Below are 25,870 nucleotides of genomic sequence, written 5' to 3' on the forward strand. Positions count from 1 at the left end.
CAAAGCAATCAAAACGTGAACCTACAAATATAAAGTACTTGAATTGGTCTCAACTGTGTCTTTGATTTGCATTACTTAGTTAGTATATATAAATATATATGAACTCTAATTTTTTTTCTTGTTTATCTATATTTGTGCCCCTATGTAAAGCGCTTTGAGTGTGAGAAATGCACTATATAAATTGAATCTATTGTTATTATTATATCACAAAAGACATGACAGTCTTAAACATTTATTATACATGAAACAGAATAAAATAAATTCTGTAAACTCAAGTAGTACATAAAAAAAACCATACAAACACCCGATATCAACAATAACCGTGTCAATCAATTCAAAGCAACTAGGAGTGAATAATTGAGTGCCTTTTTTATTGCACACATTACTCTTCAGCAGAGGCAAAACAATTCATTTAAGTGCATTTTCAAACCATTCAACAGAAACAAAAACATGATTACCATACATAGAATATAATAACCAGAAAAAAATAAAAATGGTGTAAACTTCCATTATAGGTGAGGGTGAAAACCTATCAGCACAAACACATTGAGGGAGGTGAGCTTCATGCCCTTCTGTGGGGCTGTGGAGGAACGAGACAGAAAACACATTTCATGAATGGTTGTAATGAGGCTGTTCAGTCCGGTAATACAGCTGTAGTCCTGACTCACATTGACAGTTGAAGCGGTGGTGGAGGGGGTGGTTGGGGTCAAAAATTGTCTGCATACAGGGGGGGTGGGGGTAGCAACTCCAGGTGGGTGAAATCCATTTCCTGTTCACTGCCGACCGAAAACATGAAAATACATGGTGATGTATTCAGGGAGGACAGCAACTGTCATCTTAAATTCACCGTCGAGATTATTTAAGGATGATCAGAAATGGGCCAAAGCTCAGAATGTTTTGTTTTTTTACTAAATATTCAATCCAATTTCCTTTGATAAGGTTGGGTTCCTTTTGTACCCAATCCTGACTTCATATTGTGACCTGGCTTCCCAATAACTTCTTCATAAGCTGGACGGGAAAAACATTAGTTACTCATCCAATTCAAACAGACTTCCAGATAATTCAGGGAGTCTGGCGACATTTGGGAAGGGGAAGGAGTCATGATAATGCCCCCTTGCCAGAAGGTTTGTGCGTACGCGTGTCAACACTCACAGATAGGGGGGCTCCTCAACCGCAGACAGGAAGCCTGAGAATACACAACGGATAAATAGACTGCATTTGATACAGCGCTTTTCTAACCAGCGGCCAATCAAAGCGCTTTAAAATATTGCCTAACATTCACCCATTCATGCACACATTCACCACACCGACGGCGGCGTCAACCATGCAGGGCGACAGCCGTCTCGTCAGGAGACGTGAGGGTGAGGCGTCTTGCTCCAAGACCCCTCGCACCTCGTGAGCCACAGGTCGCCCCCAAAAGCACCTTCGGTTAACACAGCAGTTGCTGCTGCGGTCGAGCCGTTAACACGCAATAAGTCAACTACATGTTCATCCCACTCGACACCCAACAGACAGCAACATTACGGTCGAAGTGTGGGGTAAGTGAATCAAAATAAATGACGAGTGATATGGGGAGAGGCCAGTCAGAGCAGACTTACTTGGTTGATCCACACTTGACACGGTCAAAGCAAGAAGCGGGGGAAAGAAAGGGATAAATTAACACACACACACACACACACACACACACACACACACACACACACACACACACACACACACACACACACACACACACACACACACACACACACACACACAGTTAAATAATGCATGGAACAAGATAGTCTAGTGCAGTGCTTCTCAAATTGGGGTATGTGGATCCCTATAGGTACTTTGAAGGATAAATGGTAAACTAGGAACATTTAAAAAAAAAAAGCTTCATATTTGACATTTTAATATTAGTGATAAACAATTGTAAAGGGGTTATACAAGTAAAATAGTTTGAGGGCCACTTGTCTAGAGGAAACTGTGTCCCGACCTTAAAATAAGTGGTTCAAGGTTTGATGCCAATGGTCTCAACACTGCCGGTAGGCTGTTCACTTTGGATAGAAGACGAATAGATGACCATTAATAGTAGTGAATAGGAGGTCAGGATAGGAAGAAGCTCTTGCTGTACTTGGTAGGAGTGTCTCCACCATTCTCTTTGACGATTCCATAGTCTTCCTTGTTTTGCTGGAAGAAGGTGGCCAGTTTCTGGAGAGCTTCGTGTCGGGTCCTGAGGGATGGAATTAAGAGATAAAACAATGTCAACAACCTGCAGTCACTGATCAGCTTTCAACTTCAATTAGTTTACAACACACACACACACTATAGGTGATGACTATGCATTTCCATTATTAACTGTATATTCCAAAAACTGTATTTTGCAATGTTAAAGGATAACTTATAGAGCAGTGGTTGTCAAACTTTTTCTACTAGGGTACCAAGATTTTTTTTTTCCAGCCGATTACTCCCTACACAGAACCTTTTCAGGAGAAAGAAATTAAAAATAATTGAACATTAATAATGTCTGTCTATTTGGCAGTGTAAACATAAATATATATTTTTAAAAGGGTACAGATACTAAATTTTGTAAGGAACATGGGCCTGTGCGATGCAACCGTTAATTTCTCCCCTCAAACAACCCAAATGGAGGGTCAGAGCATGCAGAGGTGGATAACATTAAACTATACATCCATCCATCCATCCATCCATCCATCCATCCATCCATCCATACACTTTCAGAAACTGACAACATTTGGTGTTTCTGGAAGCACTTTTCTCCTGGATTCTCATTTGTCCTTGTTTTTAGATTAACATTTCAAGCCCTTGTGCATTTTCTTTTGTCTAGCTTTCATAATATAAACTTTTAGTTTTTAATTTTCTGAGTACCCCCTGCAGTACTCCAATGTACCCCTAGGGGTACGCATACCCCCATTTGAGGACCACAGGTAGAAAACGGTTGAACCGGGTTCAAGAGTTGGATGGAGGAGTGCAGGCAGGCAGAAAGTGTAGCTTATCAAAGTGTCATCTTAAAGATTTAAGTGAGTTGAAATTGTAAAGAAAAAAAGGGACACATCCTCTAACAACTCAGCCCTTCAGAGTGCCTGATTTCAGAGAGCTCTCCTTGAGCGAGAGTTGGATAAAAACTACCTATTTTATGTTGTTCGTCGCGGCACTTAAAAATAGCACTTAGCATTGTATAACCTTATCCTAGCTATATTTGTCGTGTGGGTTAACTTAGCAATTGTTAGTGCTTGGCACATGTTTCTATCAATATCCTTACTGTACCGACAACGATATATTTCAGTTTCTCTTTCTTCTGACAAATATACTGATTGTCAGTCACTTTGGATAAAAGCGTCTGCTAAATGCTCTGAATGTAAATGTAAACAATAACAGACAGGAACAAGTGATGGGTAGAGAAAAAAGGTTGAATCTCCCCGTAGTGATCTCCTCCATAACAGACACTAATAATGACAATCAGAGCCCGTCACTTGCAAAAACAAGCACTTTTAGAAGACCTACATTGACACGGTGCTAATGCCCCAAGGGTAAAATTGCATTAAACAGGCTGAAGCGCTCCTCCTCAATACTAGATCAATGTAAAGACCCGTTGTTTGCATTAGTCACTTGGACCTGAAATGATGGGAAAATAGGATCCAGGTTGAAAAATCCAGTAGGTCTCCTTTACTTCCGCAACCTCCTTAGTTTCATATCGACCAACCAACGACAGAGGTATCAGCTTGGACTAGAAACCTTGTATGATAGACATCCATTTTTTTAACGGTTAAAAATAACAGTGAAATATAAACATGATGATTCATCTCAACCATTTCTTAGTGATAAAAACCCAAACCTTTTGCAAGAGATGGGTTTATTTTACATCACAATCTATTTGTTGTCCGTTACTAGCCACATTAGAACATCCTCTGGGACCTAGTGGTGTATAAGCATACCCAGAGGGAGTAAATAGAAAACCTAGTCCATAGGACAGAAGTTAAAGCATCAACGCATCAACTTAAGGGTCACCCTGAGCAGACACATGTACTTTCATTCTTGAATTCAAAGCTATGCCGTCGTATTAGTAAAAATGACATTAGACCATCAGTAAATTAATCCTCACTATATTTCGTCGCACACATTTTGTTATATTTTGTCTCCTGTGAAGCTTTCTGTTAAAAGTTTCCTTTAACGGCAATTTGCCCTGGACTTATTTTTAGCAACCGACTGTAAACATGGAACATTCTCACACAAATTGTTTCCTTTATATAGTATTAGAGTGAGTGAGTGAGCGACTGACTGCTAAGGAGACTGGAGACGTACTGTGTGTGCAGGTCTTCAAGGTTGGCATCGCTGAGTGTGTGTAGGGCACTAGGGTGGCTGCACACTGCCAGAGGAAACAAGGAAAAACGTACACATCAGACATTGAAGCCGTCTTAAGGTCAGAGTTTTTGAAGAGAACATCACAGAGAAGATATGCTAATCTGAGGACTACGTCTGGAGTGAAATGAGATCCTAGCATGGGCCCATGGACCCAACAGATGTCACAGTACTTTCGAGGGCTTTGTTAAGGGGTATTGTAGTAAGGACTGATAAACAGTCCTGACGGACCACTGCTAGCAGGTGGTCCTCTCCTGCTGCACCATTAAAACACACGGTTGAATTCCTGAACGGGAGATACAATATACTTACTCATCTCTGGCAGAGTGGTCTGCTGATGGAAGCTACTGTAAAGTATTAAGGGGGAAATTATTTATTTATTCCTGCAATAATACATAAAACAAGAGGGGCAAAAATATCAAATATAAAAGAACAAACAAAGATAAAAAAAACAACTAGAAACATCAGAAAATGGATCAATCATCAATTTGCATTTCTTTCTCATTAATGTAAAACACTAATTCTAAATAACGTCTCCATTAGGATCCCACATTTTAGCATTGCAAATGTTAACCGAATATATAAATGCTCTCTTACTGGCTCTCATTGGAGTGGGAAAGTGTCTCATCTTCACACGCCCATTCCTCGCTATCATCTGTGACTGAGGAACATAAATCAATACATCTAGGCAAAACACATGTAGACGATCAGAGATCTGGCAACGTCAGACCCCCGCCGCGCCATGCACACAACATTCCCCGGGGCCCAGACCTGATGACGCACCAGCACTCCAATCCGTTGTTTACAACGCACTTCCTGCCAACAGTGCGTCTGCATACCGACGCGCAGCATAGCGTTGAGCCTCATCACTCAAATCATTTACTTTCCAAGAAATTACATTAGTCACTATTTCTCTGGGTAAGTTAGTGTACTAGGTGGGGACAAAGAGCCTGCCAGTAGTTAAAGATCCCATATTTTAGGGTTAATAATTGCATTTAGGGTCACTACTAGAACAGGGTAACATGCCTGAGCATCCTAGAAGTAGCCGTTATTGTGCAAAACCAATTTCAGGATCTTTCAAAAACGTTCCGAATCATGTCGCTTTCAGCACGCACCCCCCCCCCCCCCTCCTCCCCCGAGTAGTCCAGCCTGCTGTGATTGGTCAGCACGCCCAGTCTGTTGCGATGCTCGAACACTTTGCGTGTGTGTCTGTAAATTCACTCCCCAGAGAAGTTGTCAACATTGCGGGTAGATTAGCAGACATAAAACATGCAAACATATGTTACAACAGTCTAAAGCAAAGGGAAAAGTAGGATATCCCCCCCTTTAAGAACGGACATAAAGCAAAGACTCAGCACATTGGTTGGTATTGCAGTGGTCCTTTTCAGAAGAAACTGGAGATCACTCACAGCTGCTGGTGAGAAGCGGGTAATTAGAAGACCTGAGGAAGCAACAAAAAAAACTAATCGATGGGTGGACTCAGTGGTGCGTCGCATCCGTGTTTCGCTGGAGAGGAGTCCTCCTATCGCCATGGCAACACCTGGTACCTGCTCCCGATGCTGATGGTGTCCGCCTCCATGTTGCCTTCTCTCCGGGCCGCCTGGGCCGTCTTGCCCAGCTCCAGCATCTCCTGGATGTTCAGCTCCACGTTCATCACAGAGATGTAGCCATCTGCCCGGAGAACCACCGCATTAGGAGGGCCCCACATACCCCTCAACAGATGAAAAGATAATGTGAACTGCTCCAATATTTGAAGGGGTGGTAGAAGTTATGGCCGGATGCTGAACCTAAGTCAGCATGTATTAACTCACTGATGGTCAAGTTTGAGTCTTGAGTAACTTTCTATTTAAGCAATTTCATAAAAAGTGTTTTTTCTCAAAGTCAGTAGTTTGCCTTAATAAAAAAAACATTTCAGACTCACACTTTAGGTTGGCGTCGCGGGCGAGCCAGCGTCCTTTGGGACAGCTGTTGGTGCGGATGATGCTGACCATGTCTCCACTGGTGACCGTCAGGTCGTTCTTTTTATGGACCTTGCTGGCCACCATCACTTTGGCGTGGTACAGAGGCTCCTCCACACCCGTCACCTGGGGCCAGTGTGATCATCAACAAGCCCGGCCTCTTGTAGTGGCACTGGTATAAACAGCTCTTCTGGACCGAAGCACCACTAGGTGCAACCTGACTTTGAGCTCCCATCTGCCCACATTCAGATGCCAATAATACCCATAGGGGGTAAACAAGTAGCCAGATGACCTGCTGGTTTTAGTTTATCCTTTCGGCATCGTTTCATTGTTTTTGATGATTGAAAATGTTATCGATTAAGCCTATGTATACTGTGTTTTATAAAATCCCTCTGTGGCCTCTGCGGTTCCATATTAACCTTGAAGTTAACATTGAAAAGCTAAAATGTAACAGAAGTCGAAAAGACTTGAACTCCCAAGCGGAAAGAAAGCTGGTAAACCAAGGGGTTGAATGAAAGAAACATTACCTTGAACTTCTTTTTCATTTCGGTCTCCCTCTTCTCCTTCTCCTTCTGCTCCTTCTTCTCCTTCTCCTGCCGCTGCCTCTCCCTCTTCTTCTGCTCCTTGTGCTCGTTGTGGTCGGGGCTCTGGCGATCTCTGCTCAGAACAAACATGGCAGCCTCAATATACAAAACAAAAACCAAGTTACTTTAGATTTATTTTAATTTGGCTGGCGACCATTAAGCCACTTTAGGGACGCAGTTATCCAAAGCGAGGTACATTGAATTTAGATACACGTCATTAAGCTAGGCAGTTTGCTAAAGGATGCCTCGGCTGTGGAAATTGAGGATCAAACCGAAATATGGTGCATACGATGTGCATCGATATAAAAAGGTTATTTAGCAATAACCTTTTTCAAGTTAAGAGTCAGTTTGTCGTAAAACTGTTCAAGAGAATACTTAGCAAGAAAGACTACAAATAAGTGACATGACTATCTCTCCACAAGCTAACCAGAGCAGCTGAGGCCAACGTGATGCCTGCGTCTTTCAGACATGGATGTAGTCACAACCAACCGGTGTGGCTCATTCTTCTTTGCTTCCTGTCTGATAAGGCACAGGTACCCTGCTTACAGCCATGTTGGGGTTGGTGAAACCCATTCTGCGAGACGTAGTGCACTGAGCAGTTTCACACAAAACAACATTTTATTTTACTGTTTTAGGAGAAACCCCTAACTTTCGCACTTTCAAAATATATATATTTTTAACTGAAAAACATCTGTAATTTATGTCACACTTCAACAGGATAAAAAAATATTTGCATCTCGCCGTTGACCATCGTACTTTTTCCTCAAGATCTCTTCCTGGTTGATTAAGGGAGTTTTTTTCTTGCCCTCTGGGAGGCTAGCATCAGGGGAGTAATACATATATGGCCTGTTAAGCCCCGATTGAATTCAATACCTGTGGAAATGAGGATGGACTGAATGGCTGTGCTCTCCTGAACGGCTGCCCCTGTAGACGCCAGATCACAGACACACGCATGAATGAATCCACTCCCTGCTGGGACACCTACCGAGCAGCCAGGGATCAGTGGAGCTATACATACCATGGATTGCGAGGCCATATGTTAAGGCGGGATTCCTCTTTCTGGGGGAGAAGGAGACGTTATTTTGGATTTTGATGTTTAGTGGACGACTTGGAGGAACCTAGAGGAGTCATTGTAGCCATAAATGAAAAATCGTGTTTGAGGGAGATGAGATGTTCGAATGCATAACATTACCACTTGATTGCTGTCAGCATATGGATCTGTAAGAAATGACCTATGATTATACGATTTCATAATTGCTGATAAACAAAACTTCATTGAAATGCAACCTTAACAATAGCTTTAGAAGTCAGTGGTTTCTTACTCTTGGGTCCGCCTTTATGTTCCTTTAGTGTCCTTGAGTTCTGGCCGCTGAGGTATCCGTTGATGGTCTCCACGTCTTCATACAGGTTTTCACAGGTGCCATGATAACCGTCCAGCTGGGGGGAGCTAGGCACAGCAGTCAAGTTCTCAAAATCTTCTGACATTTGTGGATAAACATGCTTTTCACTTTGGAGTTGAATTTCAACTGAGCTGTGCTCACGCGCTCACACACACACACACACGGCACACACACACACGCGCATACACCTCTAACCTGGGCTGTGATTCGATCCAGTTAGCCAGAGCTGCATGTCGGGCTCGGACTGCCTCCTCTGGGGAGGAGCCCGCCTCAGAAGCCCCGGGATGTGCCTCCCCCGCAGCAGAGGAGCCGTGCTCCGGCACTGGAGGCGGTTCAGGGGTCCCCATACGGCCCTGACCGCACCAGCTCTCTGGGGCCACAGGCCCCAGGAGAGTGCAGAGGTCTGGGGCTTCAGGGAGGCTGGATGGCTCCTGCGCCACAGAGTCCTCCTGGCTATCCAGGTTGAGAGCCTGGAGGTCAAAGGTCAAAGGGTCTGCAGGCTCACACTCCAGCAGGGCTTCGAAATACAGCTCAGGGTCTACCGGGGGCGGGAGGTCAAAGTCGACGAATTCGAGGGCCTCCACCTCTAGGGAGGCGATGTCGATGGGGTGGTGGGCGTCTGTCGCTCCGCTGACCGAGTGGTCAAAGTCGGGGAAGTCCGGCGCATCCAGCAGGGTGGCGTTGGCTGTCGATTGGTCGTGTACGAGGTCTTCGACAGGGGGCGGGCTCAGATCTGGTGATGGAGGGACAGAAACCACACATCCTCAGTCCCCACCAACCCAAGATGTTCAGCTCAACCCCACCCAACGCAAACCTCGACACAAATCTTAAACCAATTCAAACGTCATATAACCTATGCACTAATTAAGTGCAAAAAGGGCTAACCGTACGTTGACACCAAAAGCTATAAAAGATGCAAAATCGCCAAATAGCTCAAAACGCAACGCTGTCCAATATATTTACAGCTCATATCGCTCCTGTGTTTTCTCGCGTATGTTTACTGGGACCACCCACGCCGACGAGACATCTACATTCCGATTGGCTGGCGGCCATTTACAGCCGAAACACTACTAGCTCATTTGCATAGAGTTGAGCTGTTTTCAACTCTCATTTACAGCTTTACAGCTTAAAGCTATCGCTCAAGCGTTTTAACGCTCGCTTTATCCTCTCGTGTCTAATAGAAAGTGAGGGGCGTTTAATCGCTCAAAACGCTTTACAGCTTTTGGTGTGAACGCACAGTAAGACTTTTGATGAGTTCAGACAGACTGCTGACATGGGTGACACTGGCACCACCCAACACCTCGGACTAGACCACCTCACCCGGGCTCAGCAGTAAACACAAGACACAAACGACACAACCAAAGTACCTAAAGAGTCTAAGGGAAATATCCTTACCCCGGGCTGGGAAGTAGAAGCCCAGGTCTACGCATGGCGGCCTGGGAGGCTTAGCAGGCACCGGCCCCAGCACGGCCGCGTCCAGGAGAGACCTCCTGGGGGGAGCAGGCGGCTGGGGCGGTCCGTCCGCTCTCCCACGAGGTAATCCATATCCGTCCCTGCACAGCTACAGCTCTTGGTCAACCCCTCTCTATCTGGCCCATGATCAAAGTTAGTGACTGACTGACTGACTGTGAGTGACTGACTGACTGTGAGTGACTGTGAGTGACTGACTGACTGTGAGTGACTGACTGACTGAGTGACTGACTGACTGTGAGTGACTTTGAGTGACTGACTGACTGACTGAGTGACTTTGAGTGACTGACTGACTGAGTGACTGACTGACTGACTGACTGTGAGTGACTGACTGACTGTGAGGGACTGAGAGTGACTGACTGACTGAGAGTGACTGACTGATTGCGAGTGACTGAATGACTGTCCAAGCTTATTTTTAACATTTGCATAATGACCCATGGAAGATGAATGCCTACATAATACTTATTGCCTGTATCCAAATAAGTCAAAAACAACCTTAACCTCTTAGTCCTACTCACTGTGCGAGGTGGTGCCCACTTTGAAGAAAGGTCGGGCAGAGACGCACGCCAAGTCTGGCAGACACACCGGGGATGGAACTGGGAAATTTGCCTCGCTGGTCGCTACGGCCTTCGACAACATAGACGCCGTCTTACCCAAGGTGGCGCGGGCAGTGGTGGTGGCGGGGGTGACCTCGTCAGTGGAGAGCAGACTACTGGCCTTGCAGGACAGCAGCATGTGTTTGCGAGAGAACTTCCTCTTGGCCCTCTCTAAGGTGCTCATGATGCGGCTGTCCGAGTCGCCGCTGGTGTCCCGGGAGGGGGGAGTTACGTCCGGGCTGGGTAGCTGACCGTCTGCCCCTCTGGGACACGGGGCCTCATCCTGTCCCTGGAGGGAGGGCAGCTCACCGGGGACGCTAGCAGGTCTGCTGTTGGTCAGTGAGGCAGCTTGGGCACACTCTTCACCTGCTGTGGGGCCCTTTGATGATTTAGAAGCTTTGAAGGGGAGAAGCAAGCCTTTTCTCTTCGTCCTGGTGGAGGGCAGGGTCTCAAGTGGTGGTTCCATCAGCTGCTTAGGTTCCTTAGTGGATGCCACTGGGTGTAGCTGATGTTCCTTCATAGGGGGTGGGGGTGGGGGAAGGACCAAGGGCAAGTGCCCCTCCAGGACAGAATGCCTCGCTGCTGTTGGTGGTGGCATGTTATCGTCCCCATTCCTGGTTCGTGTCCGAAGGGACGTTTGGGGAGGGAAAGAAATGGGACGCATGCCTGAAGCCCTCAATTCGCTTCTGAAGATTACCCTGGGAACCGCCTGCGTTCCGTTTTCTGCCGCGCTATGGAGCTCGGTCAGGACGGAGCGGCAGTGGCCGCCGGGCGGGGGGACGGAGGAGCATTGGCCGCTGGGCGGGTGGACGTTTCGCGGCTTCTCGGCGATCGTGGGTCGGCTGTTCCTGGCCTGAGCCAGGGCAGCCTCCTCCTGGAACTTGGCCCTCAGAGCTTTGAAATTGGTCGGTCCATCCTTGAATAAATAATGCGTTATCGGTTATCGACTATCCATGTTGTTAGCATATCCGCATAGGCTCAATGTGGTAGTTCTCTTGGAGTCTTCGTTAATTAAAAAAACATTGAGCCTTGAACAAGTATTAACAAGTAACATGTATTAAACAGCAATTAGGCCTCCATGAGGAAGAATGGAGACAGCCTACTGTAAAGTATATATAAAGAGCTAGAATTAAACCATCTTATGTCAAATTCTGCTTATCGTTATAGCTATCTGTAAATAAATAGCATTTAAACAAATTCGGAAGTAAAACGAAAAGCAATCGTTTCATTCACTTTTTAACGTTACCTGTTCCATTGTTATTCTTTATATCAATCAGAAATGACCTATTGCAAATAAATAGCAGCCTCGAGCTCGCCTTGGATCTACTACCAATAAAGAAGCAAGACACCAGAGTACATTTCTTGGTTCACTTTCTCAAAGTGGGCGACGCAAACAATTCGAACGAGCCGCCGTGGAACTCACGTGGTCGAATGTGCGTGAATGGACACGTGAGCGCACTCACCTCAGTCATTCTTTTCTTTTTTTTTTCTTTTTTTTTCTTTGCCGAACTTTTTGCTTGAACACCACATTTAATTTGTTGAATCATTATATATCAACTTTGTGTGTGTGTGTGTGTGTGTGTGTGTGTGTGTGTGTGTGTGTGTGTGTGTGTGTGTGTGTGTGTGTGTGTGTGTGTGTGTGTGTGTGTTGGTGTGAGTGAGTAGGCCTACAGACGAATCCCAATATTGACTTTCACAAAAATCAATCAATCAATGATTCACCCAGCCAGACATTGATATAAGACCACTCTAAATGATCACCAGCTGCATGGTTCCTCACCAAAGAAACATTCTGATGTGATAATCAACTCCACCAAATAACTGAACATGGATCTATATATCAAATTATTACTCCTCGGTGTATGCAGCCTATTTATTTCCTTCATCTCGTGTGCACCGGGCAATGGGTATGCTATGACTTTATTTTCCTAACATTGCTAGCGTAGGACATGCTTGTATAGCTGTTCATTTGAATGTGTGCTCCATTTTTCTTTGTTTATTTCCCTGTAGATCACAAGAGTTCAGAAGATTGGTCCGATCGGTGGACAGGCCGTCACCCATCGACTGTAGTCTGGGGCGGTGGAGCCCCTGGAGCCCCTGTAACGCCTGCACGGGGGAGACGGTAACGGGGCTGCCATCGATTCACTGTTTTATTCTGGCTGTTGACCCCCTTCTCCTAGAGGAAGATATCTCATTTTGGATTGCTTATCCATATTCCAAACAGAACTAAATTGAGCTCAAAGATGATAAAAATCGACTATCTACAATGCGTTTTTAGGCAACAGATAGGCAAAACCATACAGTTTACAAACCAACGCAATGTTAAACAACGATCACTGTTGACAAAGTCAGGATACCATGACAACCTGGTGATCTATTTGATGACAAACAGGAGCTGAACTAAGGTGATCAATGACCCCATCAGCGCTCCTGCTCTGAGCTGATTAATAGGACCGTTGCCACATAGATCCAATTGATTTTTTAATTGAACCTTTGTGACCTTTTTTTGTGCAAGTATACACAATCCCATTCCTGAGCTACTTGTACTCCCATGGTGATCCCAAAGAAATTATCATCTGCATCAGAGCTGCATATTGAACCACACACTCACATCAAGGTACCGCTCTGTCTCTGCTAGGTACATCTGTATCTTGTACAGTATGTTTCTATCAGTTTCATCTTCTCCAAACCAGAGTGGGGAGGACAATTCCCAACATTGACTTGAATGGTGGCTGGTTTAAACATCCTCGCCTGGCGGAGTCAGATTGGACTTTGGGGCTGGGCAGGGCTGACACCCGCTGCACATTCAGTAATCAGTGTGCACAGGTTAAACCAACCATCTCCATGCACCCTCAGGGAGAGATCTCCTGCTCGGCAACATGGAGCCCCTGCACTGTGTATCATTGTCAACAAACCATTACAATAAACCCGTCTTCCAACCGCACCGCCCTGTGTCCTAGTGTTCGGAGGAGCCCAGGAAAGCAACTGAGGGGGAGTGTAGCATGCACATGGTTACCCGCCAATTTACCCGTGCTCAATAATTCACGAGTTGCACATCTCTCACCACTAGCCTGCAATCTAACCGCATCCTGGTGCAGTTGTTTCATGGTTCCCGTTTTACGGCTGCTGTTGTTGTTGTTGTTGTAGTTGTTTTACCCCGTTGTATTTTCTGTCCTAGTGGCGGTTCCGCGTCCTGGACAAAGCGTCTCAATTCGGCGGCGCCCCGTGCCACGCTGCCGGCCAGCTGTGGGACAGGCGGGCGTGTCCCCCGCAGACCCTGCCCTGCATGGTGGCCGACGTCTGTGGAGAGAGCTTCACCTGTGACGAGACAGGCAGGAACACACACACACACACACACGCTCGCTCTCGCTGGGAAGGATGGAAGAGATTGAAGTATGAGTGGGATTAGCTGCTTTCAGTTATATTTGATTCCATTCAAGGCTAAAAATACGACGTCACCATAGCAACATGTTTGTCAGGACCAGTGCTGCCGGGGGAAGCAGTAATCAAAAGGATAGGATCCAAAGGCCGACAAGTTCTCTGAAAATGTAACAAACTGATTTTAAGAAAGATACTCAAATGGCAGTTCCATGAACTGGCAGGGAAACATCCAAAAGGAAGAAGGGGCATAAGAAATATAACAAACCTACAAGGAAACCAAGGGCGTGAACTGTTTTATGATGGGAATGAGGTGCAGGTGGGAAGATTGACAGGGGTGTGTGTGTGTGTGTGTGTGTGTGTGTGTGTGTGTGTGTGTGTGTGTGTGTCCATCTGCCCGTGTGTGTGTGTGGGCATGGTGTTGGTGGTTCTAGATCGCTGCATCTCTCAGGACCTCCTGTGTAACGGCGAGAACGACTGCGGGGATGGGTCAGACGAGGACACCTGTGAGGTGGTCACCCTCCGGCAGGGCAAGTGCCCCACGCTGTGGGACATCCCCGGGGCGGAGCGGGCCACACGGGGGTACATCCCATAGTGGAGCCGGGTCAGAGGAGGGTACAGCCCTTAAGAGTAGTAGTAGCTGAATGAAGCTGGCTCAGAAAGACTCCCCCTTGAGGGAGACTTGGTCAGACACAGTCACAAATAGACCGGATTAAGCGTCTGGAGGTGGAGTAAGAAATTGTATCGGCAGGATTCCTTTCCATAATGTTGTCAGACACTTGTAACAATGATCAGTCAGTTGCTAAAACAAGCACTTTGAGAGGACTTTGATTGACAGGGTGCTATTGCCCCTTAAGCCCCTCTAGAGCTATTTGCTTAATACTTGATCAATTACAAAAATAGTTGTCCATGTTAGTCACTTTGATCCGAAATTAACAGAAAATGGCGTCAAGGTTGAAAATTTGAAGAAATCCTTTAATGACTTGACACTGAATTCAATGCAAGTTGCTTTTATGAGTAAGTAGATAAACGGACAGAGTGATTGAGAGACCAGCTACGTCATACATGAAACAGGGAGTGTTGGTAATTATACCGGTACCGTATAAACTTTTCACTACAACATTGAAAGTTTGAAACTGAATGTTAATTGTGTGTGTTTGCTACAGATACAATATATTGACAGGGGAATTCATGCTTCCTGTCCTCGACCATCAATACTTTGGAGGCCGGTGCGAATACGTCTATAACGGCGAATGGAGGAAATTCACCTACGACGCAATGTGTGAGAACCTCAGTTACAACGATGAATTAAAGAACTTCAGAAAACCATACAACTACCACACCTATCGCTTTATGGTAGGCCTCCTACGAACCCCACTTTGCTTGTTTGCTTATTGTTTGTGTTAATAATCGGATTGATTCTGACATTTAAAACTTTGTTTGCAGGCCAAGGCGAGGGCGGAGGGTTCTTCCGAATACTATAGCAATGCCGTGAGCCTATTGAACGCCAGGAAAACGCACAAATCCTCGAACTTCGGCTTCACGGTCGGAGTCTGCTATGTGAAGGCCGGGCTGCAAATGAGCGACGAGTCTGAGTTCCTGAGCAACGTAACCAAACACAAGAGCGAGGTACGAGTATGAGTTTCACTGTCATTGACGTGTGTGATTATGTGATGTCTGGGGATTTTTTTAAATAATCTACTGACTATCTGTATCAGATGATGAATATGGCATGAATTTATAGTGTCTCATCAACAATACATTTTATAAAAGGCAAACAAATATAAAGCAAGAGGGAAATAACATCATATTATCTTCAGTTCTTAACTTTTTTTTTTTACTTTGCTAAATATTACTATGTACGTCCAACATATGAAGTATTATTATTATAGACCGGCAGCAAGACTTCGATCCATTATTTTATTTTTTCTGAATTTACAAACACATAACTAGGATTGCTATCTTTACATTTCTTCAACTTTCAGAATCTGGGCTTTGTTAGGATTTGGTCTCAGGTGCAAACGGCCCAGTTCAAGATGCGCAGTAGTGGGCTGATGCTGGATGAAGACATGCACCGGTCCCTCAAGGACCTCCCAGAGGAGTACGACGTCCCCACGTACTTCCGGTTCCTCAACTACTATGGCACCCACTACGTCACCGAGGGCACCTTGGGAGGCACCATGGAGTACATCGTGGTGGTCAACAAAACGGCCATCGGCCACTCTAGTACGCTGGCTTTCTTTTTGATTGAATTGTTGTTTGAGGATTGCAACACCTTGGCCAATCACTATTTCACAAAAAATTAACAAACCAAAATTTGAATAGATGGATGCCATAGTAAGAGGATAGGGAATTCACTCTAGGATGCGGACAGGTTAGGCTGTGGTAATGGGGGTTCGATGGGAGCATCCCATTAACTGTTGGTTGAATTTTAGAATTAGGTTTATTAATAAGTAGGTGTAACGCATACAAGGTCATTTTCCTGATATTTGGTGCCAAGAAATATAAACATATAAAGAAGAAACAATATGTCAAATAATATGGAATGTATATATAATATATAGAGGATGTCTGATTTTAGAATCAAATTAACTGCACAGTTGTGCATGTCGGTCCAACCCCTTAGTTATCCTGATGAACAATTCACACTAGCTATACAACCCTGAATCTGTGTGAAATAGACCCTTCAACTATCTCATCCATATACATAGAACACATTTAAAAAAACCAAGATGAATGATCAAAATAGTTTTTGACTATGAGAATTGATATGAAGAGCTAGCTTCAGTTAGCTTTATACGTTTGATGTCAGGGACCCACATCAAGTGGTTGGCTGGATACGCAAGTCATTTCTATTATGTTCCTTTTAAAGGCATAGAAGGTAAAAAATTGGCCAGCCGCTTTGGCGGTTCCTTTGGCGTCGATATCCCGGTGGCTGCTGGAGTGTCGGTTGGTGTGAAGATTGGCGGAGAGGTCGGCAGTGCATCAGCAAACTCGGACCAAGGTAAGATCTTTTTAGTTTGACATTGATTCTGTAGTCGTGTGCAAAAGTTAATCTCATATATTAGTGGGTTGTGCTTCATTGTAAATGATGTAATCAGATTAAATATTATTAATTTAAAGTTCTTTATTTGTGTATTAATACATTTTTTTATTTTTTTTTTATTTCAAGGAAAATGCATGCAGGAGGCTTTTAGATATATAGATGCATATATTCTTCCATATTTGCCTTAGATAAGGGTGCAGCCTCGAGTGAGATCAACGACATCATTGCACGGGTAAAAGGCGGTGTCCCTGAAACAAAGGCCGACCTGCTGAAGACCAACGACCCGGAGAGCTTCAGGAAATGGGGGGCAAGTCTCCAGTACAGTCCGGCACTCATCGAGTATGAGGTGTGTGCGTGTGTCTGTGTGTGTGTGTGTGTGTGATCTAAATCAAAACCAATTTGTTGGTGAAGGCATATATTTGCCTTGACCTTCAGTTGCTCTCCACTCTCTGACCCCTTCCCCCCACACCTCCCCCAGACCATGCCCATCTACGAGCTGGTCCGCCTCAGCACGGCTGCCCACTACTTGGGCAAGAAGGTGGTGCACCTGCGGCGGGCCTGGGACGAGTACCAGCTCCATTTCAGCGCCTGCCGCTGTGCCCCCTGTCGACACAACGGGGTCCCCGCCCTGCAGGGAACCTCCTGCAGCTGCATCTGCCGGGAGGGCTACCGGGGGGCCGCCTGTGAGGTGACGGAGAGGGCCGGTGAGAGGCTGGGGGTCTTCTGTCTGGGGTCTTGGTCCGAGAGGGCCGGTGAGGGGCTGGGGGTCTTCTGTCTGGGGTCTTGGTCCGAGAGGGCCGGTGAGGGGCTGGGGGTCTTCTGTCTGGGGTCTTGGTCCGAGAGGGCCGGTGAGAGGCTGGGGGTCTTCTGTCTGGGGTCTTGGTCCGAGAGGGCCGGTGAGAGGCTGGGGGTCTTCTCTCTGGGGGTCTCGGTCTGGTCTTGTCCACTAGCAGGTTTTTTCTCGAGTGACACAAAACACAGCCTCCACCTCCATAGTTTGGTAGATGAGTAAATGCCTCCTTCGACTTATGATAACGTCGTGTTAGTGATTGTATTGGCATGTTTTCCCTCTTTAAATGGGGGCTGTTTGAACACCATGTCCGAAGCTGATTAGCATCGGTTCATCTCATCCGCAGACAGGAGAACAGACGGCCAATGGTCCTGCTGGGGGGTCTGGTCTGGGTGCCAGGCGGGGAGAAAGACCCGAACAAGGAGCTGTGATAATCCAGCCCCAGATGGGGGCGGAGCCAATTGCTTGGGCTCCGCCTCTCAGAGCCAGCGGTGTTGACATGTTGACTCTGTTGAATGTTTGTCTTTAAGGTGCAATGGAATACAGGTGATGGGGCCATATTAAACTGGTGCCAACTGCATTTCTGTGTTTGACCTTTGTTCTTTTTACTTTCCATGAATGAATCAGAATGTGAAGTTTTGGGTACAGACGGTAGCTCTGATCTATGCATTAATTACATGGAAGGACTCCAGGAAGGAGTTTAATGACTGCATCTCAGAGATACGGAGGCAATTTGAAGGGAGCATCCGCCAAGTATAGCCTTGAAATAAGTCCAATAAATAAGAAATAAAATCAAATAATTTTCATTTTGCACCATTTATTGCACCAATGTGTTTATTTATACTACACTGTAAATGACCCATGAGTATCCCGACAGTGGTTCAACAAAATGAATATGAATCCCATGCCAACAATGGGTATTTCTCTGCCCTTCTGACTTTTCTTATGAGGTGTCCACTGCAAGGGGTTCAGCACCCGGTGGACTCCTGCGGGAGTCCCCAGCAGTCCGCGCCCCCGTTCCTCGCCGCGGGGTTGTTGCACAGGCGACTGCGGCTCTTAGTTCCTCCAGCACACACGGACCACGGCCCCCAGCAGCTCCAGCTGCCGTCGATGCCGATGGCTATGGGGTTCAAGAGGTCTCATGAGTTATGTCACATCCACTTCTGTGTTGAACATACATACGAATATTAAGATGACCAAATGTCAAAAAGCTAGTTGTTGGTGTTTTTAGGTTTGCCTCTTTAAGTTACTTTACCTTTCTGCCTCTGAGTGATCTCACAGCCTCGACCCGAGTAGCCGTTAGGGCAAATACACTCGCACCTGGTGCCTGTTGAAGACCACAAGACACACCCGGAGGTCGCTCTATCATCAGCACCACATGATCGCTCTCTTCTCTCAGTTATATCTTCATACATTGCAAGATAGAAAATCACTCAGAATGACATCAGTACAGGGTCCTGAAGCTTAAGAAAAATAATCCCTCAGAATGACATCAGTAAATGGTTCTGAACCTAAGATAGAATTTCATCAGATGGTCTTGAACCTAAGACAGAATGACATCAGTACATGGTCCTGAACCTAAGACAGAATGACATCAGTACATGGTCCTGAACCTAAGACAGAATGACATCAGTACATGGTCCTGAACCTAAGACAGAATGATATCAGTACATGGTCCTGAACCTAAGACAGAATGAAATCAGTACATGGTCCTGAACCTAAGACAGAATGACATCAGTATATGGTCCTGAACCTATGACAGAATGACATCAGTACATGGTCCTGAACCTAAGACAGACTTCTCTCTGGCAGAGGGCCTAGGTGATGGCTGACCTTTGAGGATGGCTATCCCGTTGTTATAGCAGGGGGAGCACCTGCAGGCGCTGTTCTCGTCCAGGTACTCCATCAGGGCTCTGCGGAGGTTCGTCTTCAGGCGATCAGAGCCCACAAAGTCCCTGGAGGTCACCAGCTCATACAGAGGTCGCGTCTGGGTAAGGGACATATGTTTCATATATTATGATCATCTATTTCAATAGGACGTCAATCTCATTTTTTGGTACAATTTTTTTTTCAAATTGAAGGAAAGTTTTTGTTTTTTGACTTGGACCGTTTAGTTTAACCGAGTTGTCGAGGGAAGTTGAATATAGCAAGGGTTCCCTAAACAAACAAAAAAAGGGGAGATGCCCTTTCACGTGGTGCTGTGGAGGGGATTGTCTAAGAAGACAGCCGAGGGGCAGAGGGACTTGCGTGAGGACAGTGATGGACAGATGGAGAGGCCGCTTGGAGTTCCCTTTTGGTTTCAGACTCCTTTTGTGAGTACGGAAAGAACATTTTCTGAATTCCATATTGAGCTCCAATAAACGCGGTATCAACCGGTTTTGACTCTTATAAACCCGGGGTACGTGTTTTTGGACAATAAATCCACAAATATATTTAAAGGAATATAGGGATCCTATGGTCTTTTGGTTTCGGGTAAATGTATATTGGGTTGGCTGTGATAGTTATTGAGTGCATGGGAGAGTTTTTTTACGACAGTATAGCAATTAAAGCTGCCTGAGGCCTCTCATTTACCCTAGCGAGAGTAATTACCAAACATGTCATTCGATAGTAGATCTCATCAAGGCTCCTCCCATGCGAATAGGGTAAAGCTAAGGACCCTATTCGAGTTTAAGGCCATTGTCTGAGAGGGATGCACGATGAATAATGAGTTTTTAAAAGGGAGACAGCTAAACACACTTTACCAGAGTGGTGTTTTTCTCTTTGCTGTGCACCCTTGCTCATGCAAGTATGACGTTTTGATCACATTGGACAGCACCCTTCGCACTTGCTCTTAATATTATTTTGGGAATGTCCTGGTGTGAAACTGAGTTTACTTACCGTTTAAAGATACCTGAAGGACCATAAATCAAAGCCTTTGTGTGAGTGAGTGTGTGAGTGAGTGAGTGAGTGAGTGAGTGAGTGAGTGAGTGAAAGAGAGAGAGGCAGAGCAAGCCCCCCCCCACCGCCCCACCGTTCTGCGGAGGAATTCAGGGTTGTAGTAGACGCCATCGCCCCACAACCTCATCAGATCCGGGGTAGGGACGTTCTTGGACGCAAGCGCAGAGATGGATTCACTGCTCCCGCCCCTCACCACGGCGAAAAAGTCCTCCACTTTACTTTCCGACCCTGTGTCCTCTAGAAGGAGAAGGAGTGGTTGATAAGCAGCATACCTTAAAAGGAGTCAATTATTTTTTATTTTCTTGTGTGTGCAAGAAGTGTCTAAAATACAAGTATGCTTCCCACTTTAGTGTAGTGGTTTAAGGTGTTTCAGACTTTAGAGGGGAGTCTAAAAACCACACATTTGAACCTAGTACCAAAAGGTACAGGGTTCAATTCCTAAATTTGGCTGTGTACCAGTAGGCATCCTTGAGCAAGATGCCTCACCTAAACATCCAAAGTCACTCTAGTCTGGAGTCATTGAATCTGGAAGTCAATCTGCATAAAAGTATCTCTAAATCACTAAATTGTACACAACACAATCTCAAACTAACGAAACAAAAATCCTACCCTCTAACGATGAACAGAACATATCATTGTTTTCACAGCCAAATCATGGTGAAACCATTTGATTCAAAGGTTTCAGAACTGTAACTCACGTCCAATTTCTTTCAGCAGGCCGTCACATCCTCCACTTTGCATACTTGCAGATATATAGACGCCTTGTATGTTTGCTCCAACATTAAACCCCGACTGCACACAGTCCTTGTAATCTTCCAAACTGTAATCTATCAAAAAAAGAGAATATGTTGAGATCTGCTGGGGCACCCTTGGGATGTAGCTGCAGCTATAGCTGTATCATTTGGGGGGGGGGTTAGGTCAAACTGTCCTCTGGCTTTAAATGCATTACCCTAAATGGTATTAGCAGTAATGACGGTTGAAATACCTGATTTTGCCAGCTCCTCTTTGTTCAGCACAAGGACGTACTCATACTCCCCTCCCAGACCCGCTTCTGAGATGTAGTGGGTGCCATAGTCCATGAAGATCTGCCGCAACTCGCCGTAGACATAAGTCTGAGGCAGGGAGCGCAGCCGCGTCAGGAACTCATGGTGCAGGACCAGGTCTTCTGACCTCAATATGTACTGGGCCAGCTCCAGTTCAGCCTTGACCCGCACAAAGCTGTTGGTCTAGAAGTCAAGCATGCAGTGAATTACCCAGTAAAAGATTGGTTTTGTATTCATAAAAGTACAACACAAAAGATGATCAAATTCAAAATGTCATTTTATCCATCTCTCAAGGGTCAATTTACTGCAGGTCGTTTGGTAAACGACTAGAATTTCTAGTATTATTCGGAATGGTCTTAGGCGCTACATTTACCCTCACACCGACAATATAACATATTTATATGCGTTTCCGAGACACAGTCATAGTAAGACGTTAAGAGTGAGAAACATAAATAAGGTCACCTTTCCCGACATACGACGAATTTTCTTCACTGACTTGGAGTACTTCTCATTGGAATAGTTGAAGCCAAACTCCGCCACCCCTGGTAGGCTGAAGCCAAACGAGACAGTGGTTTTGCTTCTTCGCTCTCTGCTGGAGTACTCAGAGAAATCGGAGTACGATTCAAAATTCTTGGATGAGTAATCGTACGAGCCCTTTGGCTGCAGGAAGGGGGAGAGTGCACGAGAAAGAAGTAAGATTCACATTCATCTGCAACTGCCCAGAAATCCCACATTCTCCAAACTATGTGTTCATTGCCATTGATCACATAGCACAGTGTGTCCGTTGGCTGAATGTGTCTGAGGCCTGAATTCTCGTGCATCCAGCCCAAGCAAGATAGTGATAAAGAAGCAAGGTGGAATTGGGAATGATGGGAGGGCTGCCTCTGCATTATTCAAAACGTTGATATTCTGACCACAATCTTCAGGGTTTGTAGCCGACCATGTCTGTTCTATATAACTATTAGTTGGTGTGATATCTAAATGTATGATGAATTAGTCGAATAATCTCTAAAAGAAGACCTTTGAGGATTCACACTGATGTAATCACAAGCCGATTGAGCCTCATGTGGAGCGTTCTACAATTGAAACAGCTGGTACAATGACAAAGTGTGGATTGACGAAATATTGGAATGCATCCATAAAATATATAGGCTACCTGCAGGGTATACTGCTGCAAGTTGTACGGTTTCCTGTACCGCTTATTCTGGATGTAGTGAGGTAGGCAGCTGCCTTCGTAGTACCTGTTGTCCAGCACCACCCCCTCTAGCTGGCTGTTCAGGATGTTGATGCTGAGAGAGAGAGAGAGAGAGAGAGAGGGAGAGAGAGAGAGAGAGAGAGAGGTTATGTATCCATTACATATAATGGTTACATACTGTAAATACATTTTATTCCTAATATAGGGATGTAAAGGGCTAGAGAATACATGTTAAATTGTCAAGACATTAACCAACAAAGGTGGATGATGATGATAATACTGTAATAACAATAAGAGTAAACACCGGCATGACCTGGAATATGACCCACCCCTTGGCAAGGTCCTCTATGCCCCAGTACTCGTCTGCCTCCTGATTACAGGGCTTATTCACACTGCCACAGCCCTTCTCATCGGACCAGTCCCCGCAGTCGTCGTCCCCGTTACACTGGAGAGACTCCTGGATGCAGCGTCCTAGGATGGGGGCAGGGGGACACCCAATGGATGGCACTCAACGGCTGCATGTTGTAACGGAATAGGCATTTTTATAAGTTGCCAGGAAGCAAGAAGTCGAGAGAAAGCATTCTTTATTGACAACAATGTTTTGAAGAGTTGATTTGAAGCGTATAAAATAGTATTTGCACCCTAGGGAAACTAGCGACCAAGCGCTTTCTGTGGACACCATGGGGTCTTCATTTGGAAGAAATATGTACGCTAAGCTATGGCGAGACTAAAACAGTCATTGATACCGTTGGAATTGTGCCATTAATTACAATTTGATTTTTCTTTTTGCAATTTTAAGTATAAGACTGAAAATACCAAAATAAAAGGACTGCATACCCAACAGGTAACTGACGTCATTGCGTAATAAAAGCTTACATTAAGACAATTCTTTTCATACCGGGATGTAATAACACAAGGTCTTTCACTGCTTATAAAAAGACCTGAAGGAGTCACTGGATAAAACCAGTAGGCTACCAACTGGATCTGGTAAGATACATGGAAGGGATGTGAGAAGTGTCTTTGCTGTTTTACGAAAAACTGCAACTTTTTTGCCTTACTCAATTATGTTGACAATCATATATCTTCTTCACGGCACATTCAAACGGGTTCTAAATAGTTTTTGGTCTCTCGGCGTTGACAAGCGTCCATGACTAGAGTAGGTATTTCTTTAGAGATCAGGTCTCATGGGTTGCGGAAGAGGAGAGACTCAGGGTCATAATAAGTAGTGCACTAGTCGTGGAACACGTTGAACTCGTTATGTGTTCATCTTCATAGTGTGTGTCACTGGTTCATGGCTTGATTATGACTTGTTAATGACATGTCAAGGACATGTTATTGACTTTTCAATGGCTTGTTCATGTTTTTGTCAATGACTTGTTAATGGCATGTCAATAACTTGTCAATAACTTGTAAATGACTCGTCAACGACTTGTCAATGCATGTGTTATCTTTGGTTCTGATAGGTCGGCCTACAGTGGAGCTACCTGTGGAGGCGCACAGGAAGCCCGTGCAGGGAGGGATGTTGCTACAGGTGTAGCGCGAAGAGACGCTGCAAGCCTCCTCCTCCCTGCCGTGGAAGTTGCACGGCTCTCCTCCGAACTGGGAGGGCTGCTGGAGTCTGGCGAAGCGGTACTGAAGGAAGGGAGAGGCACGGATAAATGAAGAGAGAGACGTTGAGGTGATGATCCCGGAGTCATGGGATGATTGTTTTTGAAGTACACACTCCTGTCCAGGGGAACTACAACAAAGCGATTCTCTCTCATTGTCAAGGCCGAGGTCAGGAATAGCAGCATCCTTATAAACTAGATTAGACATGTCAGCAGCACATCAGAAGAAACATGGGTGGAATTAGCTTTAGTGTCCGGCATATGGCTTGATAGTAAGTAGATACGGTATATCACATTTATTATGATTTGGGAAATGTATTGTGAAAGTCGGTCTCTGTCTTACCCTCTTCTTCTGACAAGTATCACAGCGTGTCCATGTGCTCCACTCTGAGAGCACACAGTCCACGGGTTGAACTATGACCCCGGGACCTGCTGCGCGTGCCTCACGAACACTCAGTCCTTCACTGCTGGCTGTCGCTATGGCAACACTACAGTAGATATAACACAAGGATGAAACCACGACCCAAAAGTAACTGATTTCGATCAATGTCTTGATTAATTTCATAACATATTGGGCTATGTGCTTGTTTAACTGAGAAATACTGCTCAGATCTTTAAATAGTTAAATAAATAGCAGAATATTGAGAGGGTTCAATTAAAAAAACTGCATCACAAATTAAACGAATTACCTTCCCCCCAATAAACAAGACACTTATAAACATTTAAACACATGAAACAATAGTAAATTTGGTTCTCAAGATAGTATACCTGTTTGTGTTTCATCAAGTTTATATTTGTACATTTGCATTTGTTTTTTATTGGATTTATTGCTTTATAAACTTACTAAATCTGTCTTTGCTGTATGCCACTTAACTTTAATGATGTCATATAATGACCCAGGTACTCCTCAGATGTTGCCTTATAGGGCCACTGACTCATAATGCACCAGGTGGTATTTAATCTAAAACACCAAATGTATTTCAGGAGGAAATCTAACATTCAACTTGTGCTGTGCCCTAGCTGTATTCACTCCAATCAGGTTGCATCCACATTTTATATATTTTCAGAAATACATATAATATTTTTGCGCAATACAATATTAGGCCTGCAGCTGTCCGGTTCTGTAACAAAACAAGAGCGCAGTGGAATACCTTGTGAGCAGCTTTACGGTGAAGGACACCAGGAGAAGACAGCATTGTCTGTTGAGTTCAGCGCTCCCCATTATGTACCAGAGCGGTGGCTGGTGGGTTGTGACTGTTAGTTGTGAGTACTAGCTGCTTTGCACCATGTGTACGTGTGCAAACACATTGACCAATACAGGTCAGATCGTTCATAATGTGGACTTACTTTAGCCTCTAGGCCCCAGGATGCAGGTTGGAATATGTGTGTGAAAATGTTTATGTCTGTCTAACCAAAATGTTGATTATTACGTTTAGTGGCTATAGAATGATTGACTCCCAGACAAAGGGAAATAGGTTTGATCCCCACTGTCAGACCTATGAGT

At 45.1% G+C, this 25,870-nt stretch overlaps 3 protein-coding genes across 3 annotated transcripts; 1 reads left to right on the forward strand and 2 right to left on the reverse strand.

The window, feature by feature from the left end:
* Positions 1 to 227: 227 nt before the first annotated feature.
* Positions 228 to 11,800, reverse strand: si:ch211-188c16.1 (uncharacterized protein LOC562677 homolog). The gene is made up of 20 exons (XM_056597220.1): positions 11,617 to 11,800; positions 10,289 to 11,286; positions 9,700 to 9,857; positions 8,500 to 9,037; positions 8,227 to 8,351; positions 8,097 to 8,122; positions 7,923 to 7,963; positions 7,778 to 7,828; positions 6,848 to 6,977; positions 6,284 to 6,446; positions 5,910 to 6,033; positions 5,772 to 5,803; positions 4,960 to 5,023; positions 4,675 to 4,709; positions 4,306 to 4,369; positions 2,117 to 2,215; positions 1,599 to 1,612; positions 1,153 to 1,186; positions 669 to 776; positions 228 to 580 (listed from the first exon to the last, which is right to left on the reverse strand). Exons 1-19 carry the CDS (start codon positions 11,623 to 11,625, stop codon positions 707 to 709), a joined length of 2,775 nt encoding a protein of 924 aa, XP_056453195.1. The 5' UTR covers positions 11,626 to 11,800; the 3' UTR covers positions 228 to 580; positions 669 to 706.
* Positions 11,801 to 12,094: 294 nt separating this feature from the next.
* On the forward strand, positions 12,095 to 18,394 carry c8a (complement component 8, alpha polypeptide). The gene is made up of 11 exons (XM_056597056.1): positions 12,095 to 12,277; positions 12,381 to 12,492; positions 13,549 to 13,702; positions 14,183 to 14,330; positions 14,915 to 15,104; positions 15,195 to 15,377; positions 15,734 to 15,974; positions 16,621 to 16,752; positions 16,983 to 17,140; positions 17,273 to 17,498; positions 17,931 to 18,394. Exons 1-11 carry the CDS (start codon positions 12,198 to 12,200, stop codon positions 18,080 to 18,082), a joined length of 1,776 nt encoding a protein of 591 aa, XP_056453031.1. The 5' UTR covers positions 12,095 to 12,197; the 3' UTR covers positions 18,083 to 18,394.
* Positions 18,389 to 25,633, reverse strand: c8b (complement component 8, beta polypeptide). Its single transcript, XM_056597057.1, has 12 exons — positions 25,518 to 25,633; positions 24,710 to 24,854; positions 24,244 to 24,391; positions 23,089 to 23,230; positions 22,721 to 22,853; positions 22,027 to 22,224; positions 21,507 to 21,747; positions 21,220 to 21,348; positions 20,595 to 20,758; positions 19,418 to 19,571; positions 18,840 to 18,911; positions 18,389 to 18,704 (listed from the first exon to the last, which is right to left on the reverse strand). The coding sequence occupies exons 1-12, from the start codon at positions 25,586 to 25,588 to the stop codon at positions 18,553 to 18,555; spliced, it is 1,749 nt and encodes a 582-aa protein (XP_056453032.1). The 5' UTR covers positions 25,589 to 25,633; the 3' UTR covers positions 18,389 to 18,552.
* Between the last annotated feature and the right edge of the window lie 237 nt (positions 25,634 to 25,870).

The sequence above is a fragment of the Gadus chalcogrammus genome, chromosome 8, assembly GCF_026213295.1.
Source record: "Gadus chalcogrammus isolate NIFS_2021 chromosome 8, NIFS_Gcha_1.0, whole genome shotgun sequence".
Taxonomy (NCBI): Eukaryota; Metazoa; Chordata; class Actinopteri; order Gadiformes; family Gadidae; genus Gadus; species Gadus chalcogrammus.